Source organism: Oryzias latipes, chromosome 7, assembly GCF_002234675.1.
Source record: "Oryzias latipes chromosome 7, ASM223467v1".
Classification (NCBI taxonomy): domain Eukaryota; kingdom Metazoa; phylum Chordata; class Actinopteri; order Beloniformes; family Adrianichthyidae; genus Oryzias; species Oryzias latipes.
In genome coordinates this window covers 16,905,274-16,921,988 of record NC_019865.2, presented here as the reverse complement: position 1 = coordinate 16,921,988, position 16,715 = coordinate 16,905,274, and the positions used below count along the sequence as shown (strand labels likewise).

Here is a 16,715-nt window from a genome sequence, read left to right as displayed (position 1 = left end):
GCTTGAAAAAAGTTTTTCACAATAAAATAACTTAAAAAAACAACAGATCTATGGAAACAGGTCTGACAACCTTAGATGCATCATGTACACCCAAAGGCGATACTTATTTATCTATTCCGTCACAATCAGGTAGAGCCGCATTACACACAGCGCCTCTTTCACTGCCAATCATCTCTTTTCTTTCGCTTTGACAGCAGCGTCAACCAGAAGCAGCAAAGCTGCATCCTGATTGGCTGCTCGCAGAATAAGGAAGTGTGCGGCGGTACATGGTTTTGTTCAATAAACCAGGGGAAAAACGATCGTATTTGGACGTTTTATGCTGAGTTCGTCAGAGTCTGAGCTGCACACTTTAATTTGGAACCTTTGTGAGTGACTGCTGGTCGTTTTGACATTTTAAACAACCGCTTCCTCGTCCATGTGGACGGACGGGAGCAGGGAGGTCGCACGCTCCTCCAGGTGAGAGTACCACAACAAGAATAAACAACCTGCCGTTCATTCAAAGATCGACATGGATTATCCACGAGCGCAAAACACGAAGGACAATGAGGTAATAATAAACAGAAAAAATGGTCACACATAAATCTGCATTTGTGTAGGAATGAACAAATATTGGGTTTGACCTTTTGTTATAACCACATAAACTGTGAGGTGAAATACATTGAGGTGAAATACATTGCAGGACCCCCAAAGCTGCATTTTTTTTTACAGATTGAAACGAGAAAGACAATATCAGGTTTGAAAAGGCCATTTGAAGGCCTCTTATTATTTATGAGTCTCATAAACACAGCCTGGACTCCTGTTGGAATCTTTTTTACACTTTGATCCCAGACAACAATGTGCAGCAAGCTTGTTCTTCATTTTTTCATTCTTTCTTTTCTTTTTTTGGGGGGCGGGTGGGAAGACCAAAGGTGTTAGTGATTTATATGATTTAAATCAAGGATTCCTCAGGTAAATACCAGAGAAAGTCCAGTGGCAGTTTGTTTTAAACAATAACAGGTCTAGTCCAGTTGAAGTTTGATAAAAATGTGCACCATGTCAGCACTATTTGCATTGGGTGGGTTAAATTGTGACGGTTTCAATGAGCTACAGTCACTGCACATGTGGGTGCAAAACAACAAAACAAAGTGTGTTATGGCTGTTATACATTTAGTCTCTTTATAGCATAGAAATATTCCGCTGGTGGAAATGTCGGGGGTCTATTTTCCTTGGAAATTGTTTTGTAAAGTCATTTGCATGTTAATTATGTGCTAAGAAAAGAAAAGGAACAAATCCTCACAAAATAAACATTGTTTTATCGAAACATCTTTTAAGTGCACCTCTGGAACACCTTTTGCGCTTTCTAGATTAGATTTTAGGGCTGTAATGATGCATTTTAACAATATTGGTTCATTTTGAGCGATCCAATTAGATCTGATTCACGATCCAGGACATCTCTGGCCAAAATTCAACCAGTGTGACTCAGTGATAAATATCTGAGGACTTAATGGGGGTGCAGTTTTCCAGATTCCCTGTATTTCTTGCAAGATAACCAAGGGTAAATTAAATATGTGCACAAACAAACAAAAAGAATAAATTTCAAATTTATTCACATTTTAGTTTCATAAAGTTCAGCTCACAGTTGTTTTTCCACATCAAAATAATCCAGAGGGAACATTATTGGAACCACACTGTATGGTCACACATCTCTGTAAAATTCAAAGTGTTTCCACACATTGGACTGTAATGATGGCTTGATCATTTTTTTGCTGCCATCATAGTGGAAAACACACTTTTTAATGTTATAATAATATAAACCCACCCTGCCTCTATCCAAATGATAATTTCCAGTACCATTTAAAATCATTTTATTTTATTTTGAAATGATTTTATGTTTGTATAGATCGATTTAATTAACGACAGATCGAACGTAGGGATATAAATCAATCCATCGATAAAGCCAATTAATTGCTTCACCCCTATTAGATATGAAAATTGTTAGTAAAAAAATGATATGTCACAGTGTTGTGTAATTATTTGTATTTTATTAAATCAGGAGGAAAAGAGACCAATCAGGAGAGTGCGGAGCCCGTCCAGGCCACGGGCATGGCATCCGCCAAATTTTCACAAACCAAGAATTGGAAGAGGATTTTACAAACCTCAGTAAGTTAGAAGTTCTTTCCCTAAATTTACCTTTCAATGATTTGGCTCACCTGTATTTTTTTCTTGTGACATTCAGCTTTCCAAGAGATGACCATTCATTCTACAAAGGAGGTTATAAGTATAACTACTTCAAACCCCGGTTAGGCATTTCTCGCAAAGATTACCTCCCCCCTAAACCTTACCGAATCCCTGTGAGGGAGAAGGACGACGGGAGGGCGGACATGGAGAGACGGAAAGAGAAAGAGAAACCGAAGGATGAAAGGGGGAAGGAGCATTTTGATTTGAGAGAAACTATCGAAAGAAATTCACCTACAAGACAAAGCTGCAGTAAGTGGATGAATACAGCACATGCATGCTATAGTACACATGCCTGGAAAAGACATAGCTTTTTCTTTGTATGTTTTCACTGTTGCTGCATTGATTTCTTTCAGGGCCCACACAAAACTGCTCTGATTTGAAGCTTATTGACACATTTGCAACTTCAGGGTTGGTAAAATACTCTGTTTGCACTTTTATTCAAATTCTTACTTGAATATCCACCGATGACAAGACTGGAAATCAGTCCACACACATTGGATGAAAATATCAGAGTTTATCAAATACTGAAAAATAAAGTCTAATATGCAAAACTGTAAAACTTTAAGAAATATTTTTTCTCTTTGATTAAGAAATGTTGATTTAATAATGCTTTTCACCAAAACTATTTTGTTCTCATTTATAACAAACTGTAACACTGCAAGACAACAGTACTGTGGCCCATCAGAGCACATCTATAAAATTCAATGTGTCGTTTATTATGGTATATTATTATGGTATAATTGAATTGAATTGAATTGAATTGAATTAGCAGCCTAATATAAGACATTTTAAAATTAAATAAAATAGTTGAAAAAATATATGTTTTAATGTTTAATGTTTTTCTCCATAGAAACAAAATTCTCAAACGGTTTCAAATCAAAATACTGCAATCTACTGCAGTAATTGGAGTAAAAAGTGACAAAAATAGGGGTATTTAACATGTCCTACTTTTTAAATCAGCAATGCTGAAAATCTTGAGGACTATTTTTAATGACAAAATGGAAACTCACACCACAGAGTTAAAGCAGAATATTTTGCTCCCATATGTAAACTACTTGCTGCACTTAAAATGTTGACTCAGCATTATCTGCAGTTAAGTGTAATCTCACTTATGGAACCAAGTTTTCACATCTATTGTTACTACGAACAGCTCTGTGTTTGAACACGGCACTGCTCATAGATCATGGGTGTGAAGCAGTACACATGGCTCTCCATGAGGCACGGCCTCTCAACAAAACTAAATGATTTTGCCGAAAGGGATGGAATGTTCTCAGTGAGTAAAGTCCCAAAGAAAATCTCCAATTTCATGCATTTTCTTTATTTTCAGGATTCAAAATCAGACAAATTAGACAAGCTAGATAAATAAAAAAAAGAAAGCAATTTTGAACTTTTTTTAGAGTTATTCTACTGTTTTAGTACCAAAAATTATAATGTAGATGTGCCTTCAGCTTAAGGAGTATATTATACTCGTGTGTTTGCTGATCATGAAGCAGAAACTGTGCTAAAAACATGTAGATAAATATTTAAAATAACCTGTATGAAAAACCAAATCTGAACATAAAGCATTGAGATGTAAAGCAGAAAGAGAGCCAGCCCAGGGGGCTGGATGTAAAATGATAGTAAAAGCAGGGGGTCCAAGCCAGGGTCTCATTGCTCCCAAGCTCAGATAATTACAGAGGTTTGTGCCAGGAAGGGCACAAATATGTGAATCAGAAAGCTGATTCGCTGTGGCGACCCCTGAAAGGAAAAGCCAAAAGGAAAGGAAGAAGGTGAGAAAAAAGCAAGTAGAATATTAACCCGAGAATTTGTAGTCATGGAAAGACCAAACTAGGAGCCAAAGAAGATGAAATCTATTTTATGAAACATGTTTAAAAAATATTGTGATTGAATGGGAAGAAAGACCAAAATGGGGAAGGCTTTTGCTGGAAGAGGAAGTGCTGCAATGCATGTTGGCATGCTTAAATCCAAGTGTTCTTTGTGTTGCAACAGCTTGCAGACGGTGTACCCCCTGAAACACCCCCACCTCCACCAAATATGCTTATGCATTACGTAGCATTTAAATATAAGCCTGAACCACTGGGCGGCAGTATAACCAAGCAGAGGCACTAATGTTTCCAAGCACTTTCCATCACAAATAATTGAAAGGCAGTTTTTTCTTTCTTTTTGATACGTCCAATGGTTGGTTGATTCATCTTTACAATCGGGTAACATCAAACCAGTGTTGTGGAATATTTCCGTCCCTCCTCCAGAAATGCATTATGTCACCAGTGATATACTTGTGTTGTGCATGCGACCTCAGTTTAAAGGTGTCATTTAGTGGGAGGTAGGTTTATGAAGTACGTAAGAAACCCCCTCTATCATTAGTCTGTTGGAAGGAAGTAAACAGGAAAGATTCATTGTGCTTCCGTGGTTGTAAGACTAATTGTTAAATCCACATAGCAGATTGTTGCTAGTATGAAGTGTGCTGCTGCTGCTATTGAGTATCTTTGATCGTCTTTCTGCACACAGCCGCTTTATATGTGCACATACTGCAGCACTGTGGAGGAGTGTGTTTGTGTATGTGTGAGAGGGGAACAGGTTTTTTTTTTGTGTGCCTGAGTGATGGTGCGATGATGGTGACTCATCGCCGACTTTTGTGTGTATATGAGAGTGCGAGAGAAGACGAGAAGGAGCGCTTATTGCAGCCTATCATGAACCATAACAAAGATATGGCTTTTAATGGGAATACTGATGGCAGATGGACAGAATATTGACGGATTCACACAAAACTCAAACCGCCTTCACTCGACAAACCATCTGAAGTCTATACTATAATATTAGATGTGACAGAAACAACTTTAAATACCTGTAAGCTTTGTTTAATATGAAATAAAAAAAGCAAATGAATGAGTCAGTGACTTGGCTTACGTTACGCATGAACACTTGCTGTGCTGCTGACCTTGTGGTTTGCTTGTCTTCCAGCTCCTAGACCTGTCTTCACCAGAGCCACTTCCAGCAGAGACAAGGACGTGCAGTTTACAGTAAGTTTACAAGCAGGCGCAGTTTTTCTAACTCCAAAGTTGTGCAATTCAAACAGACAGCGGTTCCTGGTGTGTAGCAGGATAAAGGCCGAGCACATTCTGCAGAGTCCACGGGAAGAGCGTCCTGGGCAGCTGGCAGCTCAAGGATCACCTTAGATTGGAAGCCACTCTGAAAGCGCTTGCTTGGAGTGTTTCCTTTAGTTTTAGCTCTGCTGTTAGTTTATTTATTTTTTCCTTTAGCTCTGCAATAGTTTGGTTTGTTTGATTAAAAGCTAGATAACAAGGTCGATGTACACTTTGTCGAATAGTAGAAGTGAACTGTTGTTTTTATCGTTTAGATTTTTTAAACACATTTTATGATGGACAAAAAAACACCAATCAGTTCAGTTTGTGAGTTAAAGTTAATTTGTTTCTAAAGATGAGAGAATTGCAGGTACTTGAGAATAACATGATCAGTCATTTTGGGGTGTGGTAGTGGTGTTCTCTGAGCTAATGCAGCTCTCTAGCAACGTATTGTATGTTCCCTAATGTGACACAAAAAACCTGAAGGGTTCTTGAAAGTAATATGTATCCAGGTTTATTTTTGTCATTTGAATCCACAGGACGGATGCAAAATGAGACACACTTCACAGAAAAAAAGAGGAGTGGAGCTGAGTGGCTTACTTCAGTCCTTTATTAAAAAAAGTTTAAAGCTATAAGAAAAAAGTTATATCTGATGTATTCTGATTATATTGTTTAATATATTTACAGAAGATTTTCAAAAGCTTTTTTTTTTATATGGGAGCAGAGCAAATAATTAAGATAGGTGTTTTTATTTTTTTATTTATCTATGAATATTAAAGTTCTAACAGATAAACAAGAATAGATTATATTTAGTGCTTTTAACTGATTGTATTAGCTTTTACAATAAATAAATATTAGTTATGGTTCTACAGATGTGAATTTTCATACCAAGGATACATTTTTGCTAATTTTGGTCATTTTTGGTAATGAGCTCTAAAAAGGTTAACAATTAGGAAACATTCATTAGTTAACTGAGCATATAAGGCAACCAAAGCAAAAGATTGAGAAATTCTTTTGGTTATAAATATGCTATTGTCTCAACAAGGCAGAAGTATTGACCCCTGTAGACAAAATCTTTTTTTAAGCATGCAATCCAAGTATTCCTTCCTGATTTCTACCGAGTAGTCCTGCAACCAGCTTTTTTAGACAGATGGAGCGAAATGATGGGAGGGTATCCAACATGGAAAGAAAAAAGAGAAGGTGGGAATGATCCAAAGTGTACCACATCAACTGTCAAACGTGGTGAAGGCCAGCAGAACAAGGTCAAACGTGTCTTCGTTGCTGTTAGCTGTTGATGTCACTGCTGCTAAAATGAGCAACAGGGTACATTTTCTGTTCTCAGAAGGACAATACAGCCTGCTGAGACTGTTAAGTGTAGCAAATTCATTAAATTTGTACTCGCTGCACAAACAAACCTAACAGGCTTAAAACAAATGAAAGCAGTTCAAATTTAAGGGCACAAAGGTTCCAATGGGAGAATAATTTTCCATTGCCATTACAAACTGTTAGAAAGACATGCAAAGAACCTTTCATGTCTTGCTTACAGTATGATACTTGTGTTCAATTTTGTGTTAGATTTTGGTGATTTAGAGGCATTATGTGTCAACAATTATTTCCATGTCAAGCACTAATGAGTCATACCTGCCCTCATACACATATTAATTGCAAAACATGCTTGTATTTAGACAGGTAAGGTATCAGAAATGACTTGGTAGGTTGAGTTTGTGAGATATTTCTAAAGGCATTTCCTCTTCTAGTTTAATTCTCTTTTAATTATATTTTATTCCTGTAATCATTAAAAATAAAAAACGTAATACCGTTTGCATACTTTTTTTTCCATTATTGCTTCCTCTTGGTCATAAACTGCTGACCTAAAGCTAATTAGAGGTGAGGAAGTCAGGGACTCATTATCTCTGGATTAACGGATTGTTTTGTTCGCTTGCAGGTGGTGGAAGCATCCTGCAAACAGCAGAGCGTTATGTCATAACCCTCTAAAGCTGAAAGCTCTACTTCATATATTTCGCTGAGATATTCCAAATGGCTAAAATCCATATCTATTTTGATTTTTACCCTGTTGTCTCACAGGTTTCTCTGAGTGACAGACACCAAAGCAGCGAAAGAGATCAGAGAGCATCCAAAAGTAAAGACAGAGAATGGAGCAAAGACATGGAGCTTCCTTTAACTGCAAGCCAGACAGCAGCAAGAGACAGAGCCATCCAGCAGAAGAGGAGGGAGATAGATGAGGTGGGGGAAGTGTAATTACACATACACACATGCACACACACATTTTGAGAGAAGGGATGATTATACACAGCTAAAGAAAGAAAAAAAAGCGTACAGGCTGAGATTAAAGGAAGTGTGAATAACCGGCCTTTAGACAGCTCTGAGAATCAATAAAACATTGAAAACAACGTTTGTTTCTATAGTCTAAAGCATTTATTTTGAAGTGCTGAACTTGAGGCAACTTTTAGATGTCATTATTGGTTTTACATTATTAAGTCTGGTTGAGAAGATGTTGTTTGACATGGTTGTTGATGTTTTTCTTCTGAATTGCTCATTAAACCAGACAGTGACACAAACTCACTTGCATCCCATAAGCTTTTGACAAATGCTTTAATCTGTCATCAGTGTGACAGACATCATTTTAGAGCTTCCTGTGTTTGTTCCTCTGTTTCTACCCACTTAATAGTGAAGATGTCTTTTTCGTTGCATAAATGCAAAAAAAGCCAATAACTTCCACACACTTGACACTTGCATGCATGTGAGTTTCTCTGTGGATCGTGAATCCATTCAGTGGTAATACATGATGAGACTCCTCACATACCTCACTTGTTAGTCTTTTTCCTTCAACAATCTCACTTCTGCTTCTGTCCACTTTTGTGCCTCCTCTTCTCCTTCATCCTTTTCCCGAAATCCACAATTATATTTGTCTCTTAGGTGTACTATCAGGAGTGTGAAATGTTCAGCCTGGTGGTGAAGATGCTGATCGCCAAAGATCCATCCCTGGAAGGTCCCATTCAGTCCTCCCTGCAGGAAAACCTGCGGGATGTTGGCAAGCGCTGTGTGGTGGCCATGAAGAAATTTATTGAGGACTATGACTCCAGGGATCTTCTGAACTAAACAGCTTTTAGCCTTGTTTTCCTTTTTTTGTGAGATGTTGTATGTAATTTCATGTGAAAGAACTTTTTGTTTTATTTCCCTATATGTGATGTTTTTGTATAGTGGACCATCTTATACATTTTTCTTTTAAGACGACCATTAAGCAATGCCAGTGGAAAATTAAATAGAGACTTCACAGATTTATCAGGTTGAAATCTACATTTGAATGGTTAAAAATGTCATAATCAGTATATTGGAAAATAATTTTATATCTTTCATAATTTATTCTTTCTGTTGCCGATGTTTGATAAATAAACTTTATATAAAACATAAACATTTGTTTGCAGTGACTTATTGAAATATTTTAAAGTTCCACTCCCATCATTTCTTATATATTTTTAAAGTGGTCTCAGTGTCTTTTAATTATAATTATGCCATTTTAGACAATTAAAAAAAAGAACTGTCATTTTCTAGGACATGGTTTCTGCAGAGTGGCTTGTTTACAGCCCCTCACACCCCGAACCTAAAATTACCGGTGCAATCAAAAATGGCGAGCAATATCGGAGTTATCCAGTCTTATAGTTTTGAGCCAGATGTCAGCTTCGATGACGAAAACTAAGATGTACATTTATTCGTCCTAAAGAGGATTTATCAGAATGGGAAAGAGTAGGGAGCTTGGGGTCTGCCGATTGTAGATTGTACGTTATCAAACAGCATTTTTTGGTCTGCTCCTGATTTCCAGTTTGAACAAAGAAGCATTCAGAAATGCAATTTCAAACTTAATTTTCTTGTCCTCCATCATGACAAAATTGCCAAAGAACATGATCGAAACCATTTTAATTGTAGTGGGTCGTTAAAATCCCTTGAAATATTACGCAGTCTCCTTCAAAGTTGATTTATTAATCTTTAGTACAAAAATGGTTGTGCTCATTTGGCCTGAAGTCATCCAGACTTTCGTTGGATAAGACTTTTTAATTGACGTGACAGTAGCAATCTGTCATCAGGCAAGGGCCACAGTGCACTCTGGACAGGTTGTTGGTCCATACCAAATCACAGAAGATCAATCAAATGAAGAAAAAAAGTGACAAAGCCTTCATAATAATAGCCCTGTGCGGAAAACTGCTGTGTTTGCATTTCTGTTTTGATTAAAAATGTGTGTTGGGTGTGATTCTCTGACTCATAATTGTTCAACCTGCAGAGAAATGGTGATTTCTGTTGAACAAATACATTCCTTTAATAACTAGAAGTGATTTTTCAGTTTTGAAGAGGCCCCAAAACCCAGCACAGCTTACAGAAATGATTTCCTTTTTGTTTGAAGTACACTTTATTCTTCAGTATGAGAGAACAACAACAAGTTACCATGCAAACTTCCCTATGTCTACCATGTTATACAAATGATTCTTTAGTTACAAAATATATAAATATTTAAGACTATATTTACAAAACATTTACAGCATTACATCTATTATTATTTAATTCTAAATATACATTTAACAGGTATTTTTCTTTAATATTTCATATTTAATTTTTCATTATTATCATTACTGTTAATATGATTATTATTATTGTTAATACTGGTATAGGTAGCAATCCATAGGTAACTTCCAAAAACAAAGCATGTTGCAGAAGAGAAAACGGGACCATACCTGACGTTACTGCGCCTGAATGGTCAAGGAGCAGAGGCTGCCGAGCGCTCTGTCCTTGGTAAAGCATGGAGAGCTGGCTATGTAGAGCACAAAGTTCAACAGACTTTTTTTAGTTTTGTACAAGGTGATAGGAGGGCTAGCAAGCCAACACTATATTCCAGCAGCAATTGCATTCCACTGAGGTAAACAATGACAGAGCCTGGAATCTAGCACATAGCTTTTACTATCCCAACACAATTTCTCATTTTGTCTACATTAAATAAGTTGACTGCTCAGGACTTGTAGCTCTGAGCTGTGTCCTAAACTGCTGAAACGCTGCAGTTTTACCAGATTTACTTTCCTTTTCAGACCGAAAAGAATCTCTCCGTGACACGATTAAACTCACAAACAGACATACATCATGTTGTACACCTTGACCACATTATGGTCAGCGGTCAAATCCATCAGTGCTGGTTCCATCATTGGAGATGATCTCCATTCTTGTAAACATTCGGGTTGTGTAAGCCTGCTGAGCTTCCGCTTGTTATTAGATCATCCTGTGTAGGTGTACACAAACACTATCCAGTGTAGAGTTGTGTAAGCTTACAAGCAGAATAAATGTGTCTCTTTTTTTTCCTTTTAAACCCTACCACACAGGCACAAATGCACACACACACACACACACATATACACACTGATCACTCTCACTTTCAACTATCTCAATCTCACCTTTTTCCCTGCGCTCCTTCTCTGCTGCTTTCCTCTACCATCTTGTTTTTCTCTAACCTCTTTCAGTTTCCTTCTCATCTTTCCCCATTTTCTTCATGTTTTGAAGCTAGGAAATTATGCAGTTTTTGCTCTTCCTCCTCTGGCGGTTGTGCAGTTGGCCATGAACTGGTCCGTGCAAAGGTCCATGATGGCTAGCCATCCCAGAGGGGCTGTAGCGATGACGCAGGTCGTCGTTGTTGATGTAACACAACTGAACTGGCCGAGGAATTGGTTCACCCATGAAATAACTCTCATCTGCCTCAGACTCGGAGGATGAGGAGCAGCTTGAGCACCAAGGATCAGGAGCCTCCATATACCCATCACCCCAACATGGCCCACCCAGTCCCACAGGCTGCCAGCCAGCATTTTGTAAGGTAAGATCAGAGGTGGTGCGTGGGCAAGGCCGATGGGACTGCTGCCTGTAACCCCCAGGCTCCAGACCAAAAAACTCTCGAGCAGCATGACCAGAGGGGAAACGATCATAATCCTCTTGGATGCGTCTGTAGGGAAGCTCCACCATTTGAGTGGGACGGTCTGCCACCAGATGCAAAGCATTGTCAGAGCGGGAACGGCGAGAGCGTTTGTGGTGGCGACCGCTGCGGTGCTGCCCATTACCATGGTTTCCACGATGGTGTTTACGGTGCCTTGGTTGTGGCTGCTGTGGCTGTGATGCAGGTTCTTGACCGTTTATGCGGCGGCGGGGCATTCTGTCACTCATGGGGGTCATTCGTAGATTACCACTGCTGCCCATCACTCCAACACGCCCTTTTCCATCAAAGCTGAGCTGCTGTGGGCCGTCCCAGTACTGCTGAGGGTAGCCACCTCTTTGTGGAGTGTACATGTTGTTGTTATATGGACGAGAGGAGGACAGGGACTCTGTGCTGTGGAACTGGACTGAGGAACTAAGGGTCCCCATGTTGCTTTTTTCTGACACATTAACACCAGAGTCCTTGCTCAGGTCAGGCATGGAGAACCTCGAGAGATGTTCCTGCCGCTTAGTTACTCCATCCAGAGAGTTTCCTGCAAAAAAAAGTGAAACGTTTTATATCTTTTGAAATGTCACTTTGGTTTGAAAAATGTTGGAAAAGCTCTTACCTGTAGCATTGGACATTGTGAGTGAGTCCATGGATCCGCGAGGGGTCTGCTCTAGAGGAGTGAGGGGCTCATTAAAGCTCATGGCAGTGATGTGATTCCTCCTGGTCAGTGGGGGTCTACCATTTCTCTGGAATCCATGCAGACTGATGCTCCTCTTGTCAGAGAAGCCTTGATTCTGGTTAGACATTTCATTGAAACTCATCTGGGTACGGAGCTTTTTGGGGCGGAAGTCATCTTGGCTGTGTTGGATCCAGTTTTCATTAAATGAGTGCCCTCTTAGGGCAGCCATAGGGGTCCTCTTAGCATTGCCCTGCTCTTTACCCCAAGAATCAGGCCTCTTCCCTTGGTTGGCAGGATTTTGACCAGTGGCATTTGTGTTGAGATTGTATCCTTGCCTGGCATTACACTGACCCAAGAGATGTATAGGTGCTGGAGTGGGGGAGGGATCCCTCTGTGGGCCTTCATAGTTGGGAGGGATGTAGGGTTCATCCCTGCTCATCCATACCTGGTTAAGGCTCGGGGCATGACTCGGAGTGCGACTTGGTGTACGATTGGGTGTCCTGCTTGGAGTCTGGCTAGAAGAGAGGCTCAGTCGATCCATTTGAACAGAAAGAGGATCGATTTCAGCAGAAAGACGGTCTGGCAAAGGCGGAGGCGCATTTTGGCGAGCTTCGCCGTTTCGCCGCTCCTGCTCAGCATTTTTACGTTCTTTCTTCCCAACCTTTGTACTGTGGTGAGACTCACGGGACCGAGCACTTTGGAAAGCGGAATCTGAGGAGTCTGACTCCTCTGGATCCTAATTGATTACAATGACATGAGAATTCAAAGGTCAAATGTCCAGTTCAACAGACATAACCAGTTATTAAAGCAGTCTGATCAAGTTTGAAGTCCTTTTTTGTTTCCCTTACCTGTCCGGCACTGCAGGAGCGTGAGCAGAAGATCTGCCCCTGCTTTGGCAGGAAGGGACGGCCCAGCAGAGAGCGTTTGCAACGAACACAGCAAAAACATTCCTCAGTTGCATGCCAGTGTTGCCCATCATATGTCATCTGGCCTTGGTCAATACCTTTGGGATACAGAGAGAGTTGTTTCTATCATTCATCATACAAGGCACACGTAGAAATTCCTACATTAAAATCTATAGAAGATTATGTACAAAAGTTATGTCCTTTGTAATTAAGCTAACCCTTTTGCTTTTCTTTTTTTGATTTTAACAGAACAAAATAAATGCAAAAAAATGCCCATACCATGTCACATCATTCTAAAACAACATAAATTCATTTAATCAGCTCTGTTCTCGAGCTTTTACACAGCTCCCATCTGGGAGAACTCTCTAAAACACATTCATCCACTGCTACTGGAGCTTGAGATGATAATAATCATCCACTTCTCACTACACTGCACCGCCTCCCTGCAGCTGTGGCATACAAGTCTCAAAGCTGGTCACAACCATACTAACATGAAGCGGCTGTTCGAGGTCTTATACAAGGTTAATGGAAAATAAAGTGTTTGGTAACATGTAGAGTTTGTTGGGCCACTTCTGCTACGAAGAAAAGCTCACAAACAGGGTTATACCTATGTGTTCTCCACAGGCATCACAGTACTCTGCGTAAAGAGACTCAAAGCAGTTGCAGCAGTGAGGACGTCCATCCTTCATGATGTAGCGCTGGCCGCCGAGAGTGGTTTCACACTCATAGCAGCAGAAGTGCTTCATGTGCCAGTGCCTTCCTTCAGCCTCGGTGCATTCATCAGCAAAGATAATCTGTTGGATCCAGACATTAAAACCGTCAGCGGACATGGAGCATGTGACAGTTTCAAATGATGTTCCTAAAATAGATTTTTTTCCAAAGGGGAAAAGCAATTAAACTAAACTGTGTAAATTGATCACTTGGTTTATTTAATTAACACATTTAATGAAGGGGAGGGGATGAATTGGTAGGAAGGTGTTTTGGTTTTAGTGTTCATGATGAGGCATGTCGGTGAACAAGTGATCAAGTCCCCTTTTGGGGATAATCCAATTCTGTTCAATCCCAGAAACAAAGACATTAAAAACTTTTGAGAAGAACTTCATGTTGTTATTTTGAAACGGTGTGATTTTTTTTTTAATCAAAAGTAAATGCATTTACAAAAAAATTTAAAAAAAAAAAAAAAAAAAAAAAAAAAGTAAATGCATTCAAATAGGTTTCTGACTCTGATAAATAAGGTACAAATAAGACCTTTACTGTTTGCAAGCTAATATGGTAGTCCATAGACTGATTTATCATGAATTTAAGTTAAAGTTAAGTTGAAGACTCGCACTAGGTGTGTGAAAGTTGTTCTCCGCATTCGTCCCATACCCTGGGGAAGCAATGAGCAGCAGACACAGCCGCGCTCTAGAATCATTTGTTGTTTGAACCCCCCGATCCTACCCCTTAATGCTGAGTGTCAAGCAGGGAGGCATTGGCTCCCAGTTTTTATGTCTCTGCCGTGGATTTGAACTCACGACTCTCCAGTCTCAGGGTGGACACTCTATCACAAGGCCACTTTTATAAAGTAACTACACCATTTTTAAAAAAACAATTTATTTCAGAGGCAGCCTGTTTAATTCCAACACATATCTTCTTTAAAACCCCATTTAGGTCTGCCAGCTTGGAACTACCCAGCCACGTCCGACCATGAAGAGCTCCAGGCAGGGCCGGGCAGACTTACCTCATCACAGGCGCAGCAGCGGGGTTTCAGCTTTTCCGCATGATGCCGGCCACAATAGATCTTGCCATCCTGGTGGAAGTATATAAGGTCCACTAACAGTTCCTCACATGTGCAGCAGACAAAGCAATGGGGATGCCAGCATTTTCCATGTCCTGCCCTGGCAGCAAAAACTACAATGTCCCCTCCGTTTATCTGAGTGCCACACTGTTAAAAATGGAATTGAAAAAAAAGACAAAAAAACCCCAGGAGAAAATAATTAACCAAAATGCATAGTTTTTCTGACTTTACAAAGAAAATAAAAGTAATCTAAGTTGTTTACCTTGTCGCAGACCGCTCCACTGATGTTATGGGGAAAAGGCCGCACGTTTCCTCTCCCTAAGTTATCTTTCTTTCGCTGGTTACTGAACAGTATGAGCTCTCGTTTCTCCTCTTCATCCAGGGCATTACAGTAGCGTACCTGGAACATTTTGACCCACCATCAAGCAGCAGAAAAAGGTGCTTGACTGCAAGTCAGACATGCTTTCATAAGGCATTTAGCTTTAAGAATGTCTTACCTCGTTGTCATGTGGTGGTAACTGGTGAACCAGCTGCTTGATGCGATATTTTTCTCCAGGACTGTTGATGTAGGGGACCTTCTCTTCTGGAAGGGAATTATAATACTGATGCACCTGAAAAATACACAACATATTACATATTTGTTAAAAAAGTATCTTTTTTATTACAGTTAGAGGATTCAGCTTTTTAAAAACATTTTTTTAAAACTTATACATCATTTACATCATCATTTACAGAAGCTTCTTTATGCAACCTGCTTTTATGAACTCATTTTATCTGCCATTACAAGCTTGTCAAGGCAAATTCATAAGAGCAGCTTAAATACAAACACTCTTTCATCTGAATGTTTGTGTCTTCCAAAAGCTTTTTTTGGAACTAAATGCTCCACTGAACATGTGAATAACCTCATCTCTCTGATCGAACTGAGACAGTGAAGCAGCAGGACACAGGGAAGCAATCAGAACCACTGTTCTGCAGAGAATGTATTCTTTCAGCTCAGAGTATTATAAGCAACCCTGTTACTGTACACTCTGTTATGTGAGCCAGTGCCAGAAAATAAAAGAGGAGGCTTGCACAATGGTGTTGGTGCATGTGGGAAAAACAAGATAAAGATGGGCTAGTTTTTAAACATACTTATTTGCACAAAGTATTAGAACCATAGGTGTGAATTTGAACATTGTTTTGAATAAAACGCCACATTTTATCTGTAGTCCATGCTTTGATTGATGCCCTCACATGTCTGCCTTTGGAAAATAGAAAAGCAAGGCAGCATATTGGGCTCTGAGTCGAATGTAAAAAAATTCTCAAAGAGTTTAAAATACTTACTTTTAGCATCATGTGTACACATTACTTAAAGAAAAATGACAGTGACCCATTCTCATCAGAATGAATAGTTAATCAGCACATCCAGAGCATGGTTTCCCTGGTTTCCCAGTTTTTACCTTGCATATTTGCAGGTGAGGCACCAGCAGAAACGTAAAATGGAGGAAATGCAGATCTGCTACTTCAGAGATTTTTTTTACATTTTGATAGAAATCTGTTTGTGTTCAGCCAGGTTTCCTTGATTTTGTCTGCATAATACGCAAGGTGCAGTGGGGAACAGAAAAACAACATTTCTGCCCTTGAATGTACTCTTTTTATTAAAGGCTGTGCAGCACGACTAACATATTAAATTAAGTAAACAGTCAAAGGTTTTGCAGAATGAGCACAACAATTTAAATTAATTGTAACATCCATGGTGCATGGATCCATTATTTGGTCATGTTTCCCTCAGAGTGGTTTCTTTTGCATGTCGCTAATAGAAAGCCTTTTTTTTTAGTGAGACCTCTCCCGGTGTTTTCATAGAAGACAAAAGGGGCAGAGTTGGACTTGTTCTGTTATCTGGCGCACTAGCTCTGCTCAAATTGGAAGTTCTGACAAGTGAAATTTGATCAAAAATTCTAAAATCTAGTGGGTCCATTTACAGTCAGGACCATACATATTTGGACAGAGACACCTTTTTCCTAATTTAGTTTCTGTACATTACCACAGTGAATTTTAAGTAAAACAACTCAGATGCCATTGAAGTGCAGACTTTCAGCTTTTATTC

General features: G+C 39.4%; 2 protein-coding genes across 2 annotated transcripts in view; one reads left to right on the top strand and one right to left on the bottom strand.

The window, feature by feature from the left end:
- The first annotated feature begins 221 nt into the window (after window positions 1-221).
- Window positions 222-8,733, top strand: LOC101168782. The gene is made up of 6 exons (XM_004070529.4): window positions 222-547; window positions 2,033-2,139; window positions 2,216-2,466; window positions 5,179-5,237; window positions 7,386-7,544; window positions 8,238-8,733. Exons 1-6 carry the CDS (start codon window positions 509-511, stop codon window positions 8,418-8,420), a joined length of 798 nt encoding a protein of 265 aa, XP_004070577.1. The 5' UTR covers window positions 222-508; the 3' UTR covers window positions 8,421-8,733.
- A 966-nt stretch (window positions 8,734-9,699) lies between these two features.
- LOC101168539 (prickle-like protein 2) overlaps window positions 9,700-16,715 on the bottom strand; it is a 41,634-nt gene continuing 34,618 nt past the window's right edge. Inside the window, exons 3-9 of the mRNA XM_004070528.4 lie at window positions 15,127-15,240; window positions 14,892-15,029; window positions 14,573-14,776; window positions 13,460-13,646; window positions 12,796-12,950; window positions 11,888-12,683; window positions 9,700-11,812 (exon numbers count right to left, since the gene is read on the bottom strand). Coding sequence (XP_004070576.1) covers window positions 10,860-11,812; window positions 11,888-12,683; window positions 12,796-12,950; window positions 13,460-13,646; window positions 14,573-14,776; window positions 14,892-15,029; window positions 15,127-15,240 — 2,547 coding nt within the window. The 3' untranslated portion in view covers window positions 9,700-10,859. The remainder of the gene's footprint in view (window positions 11,813-11,887; window positions 12,684-12,795; window positions 12,951-13,459; window positions 13,647-14,572; window positions 14,777-14,891; window positions 15,030-15,126; window positions 15,241-16,715) is intronic.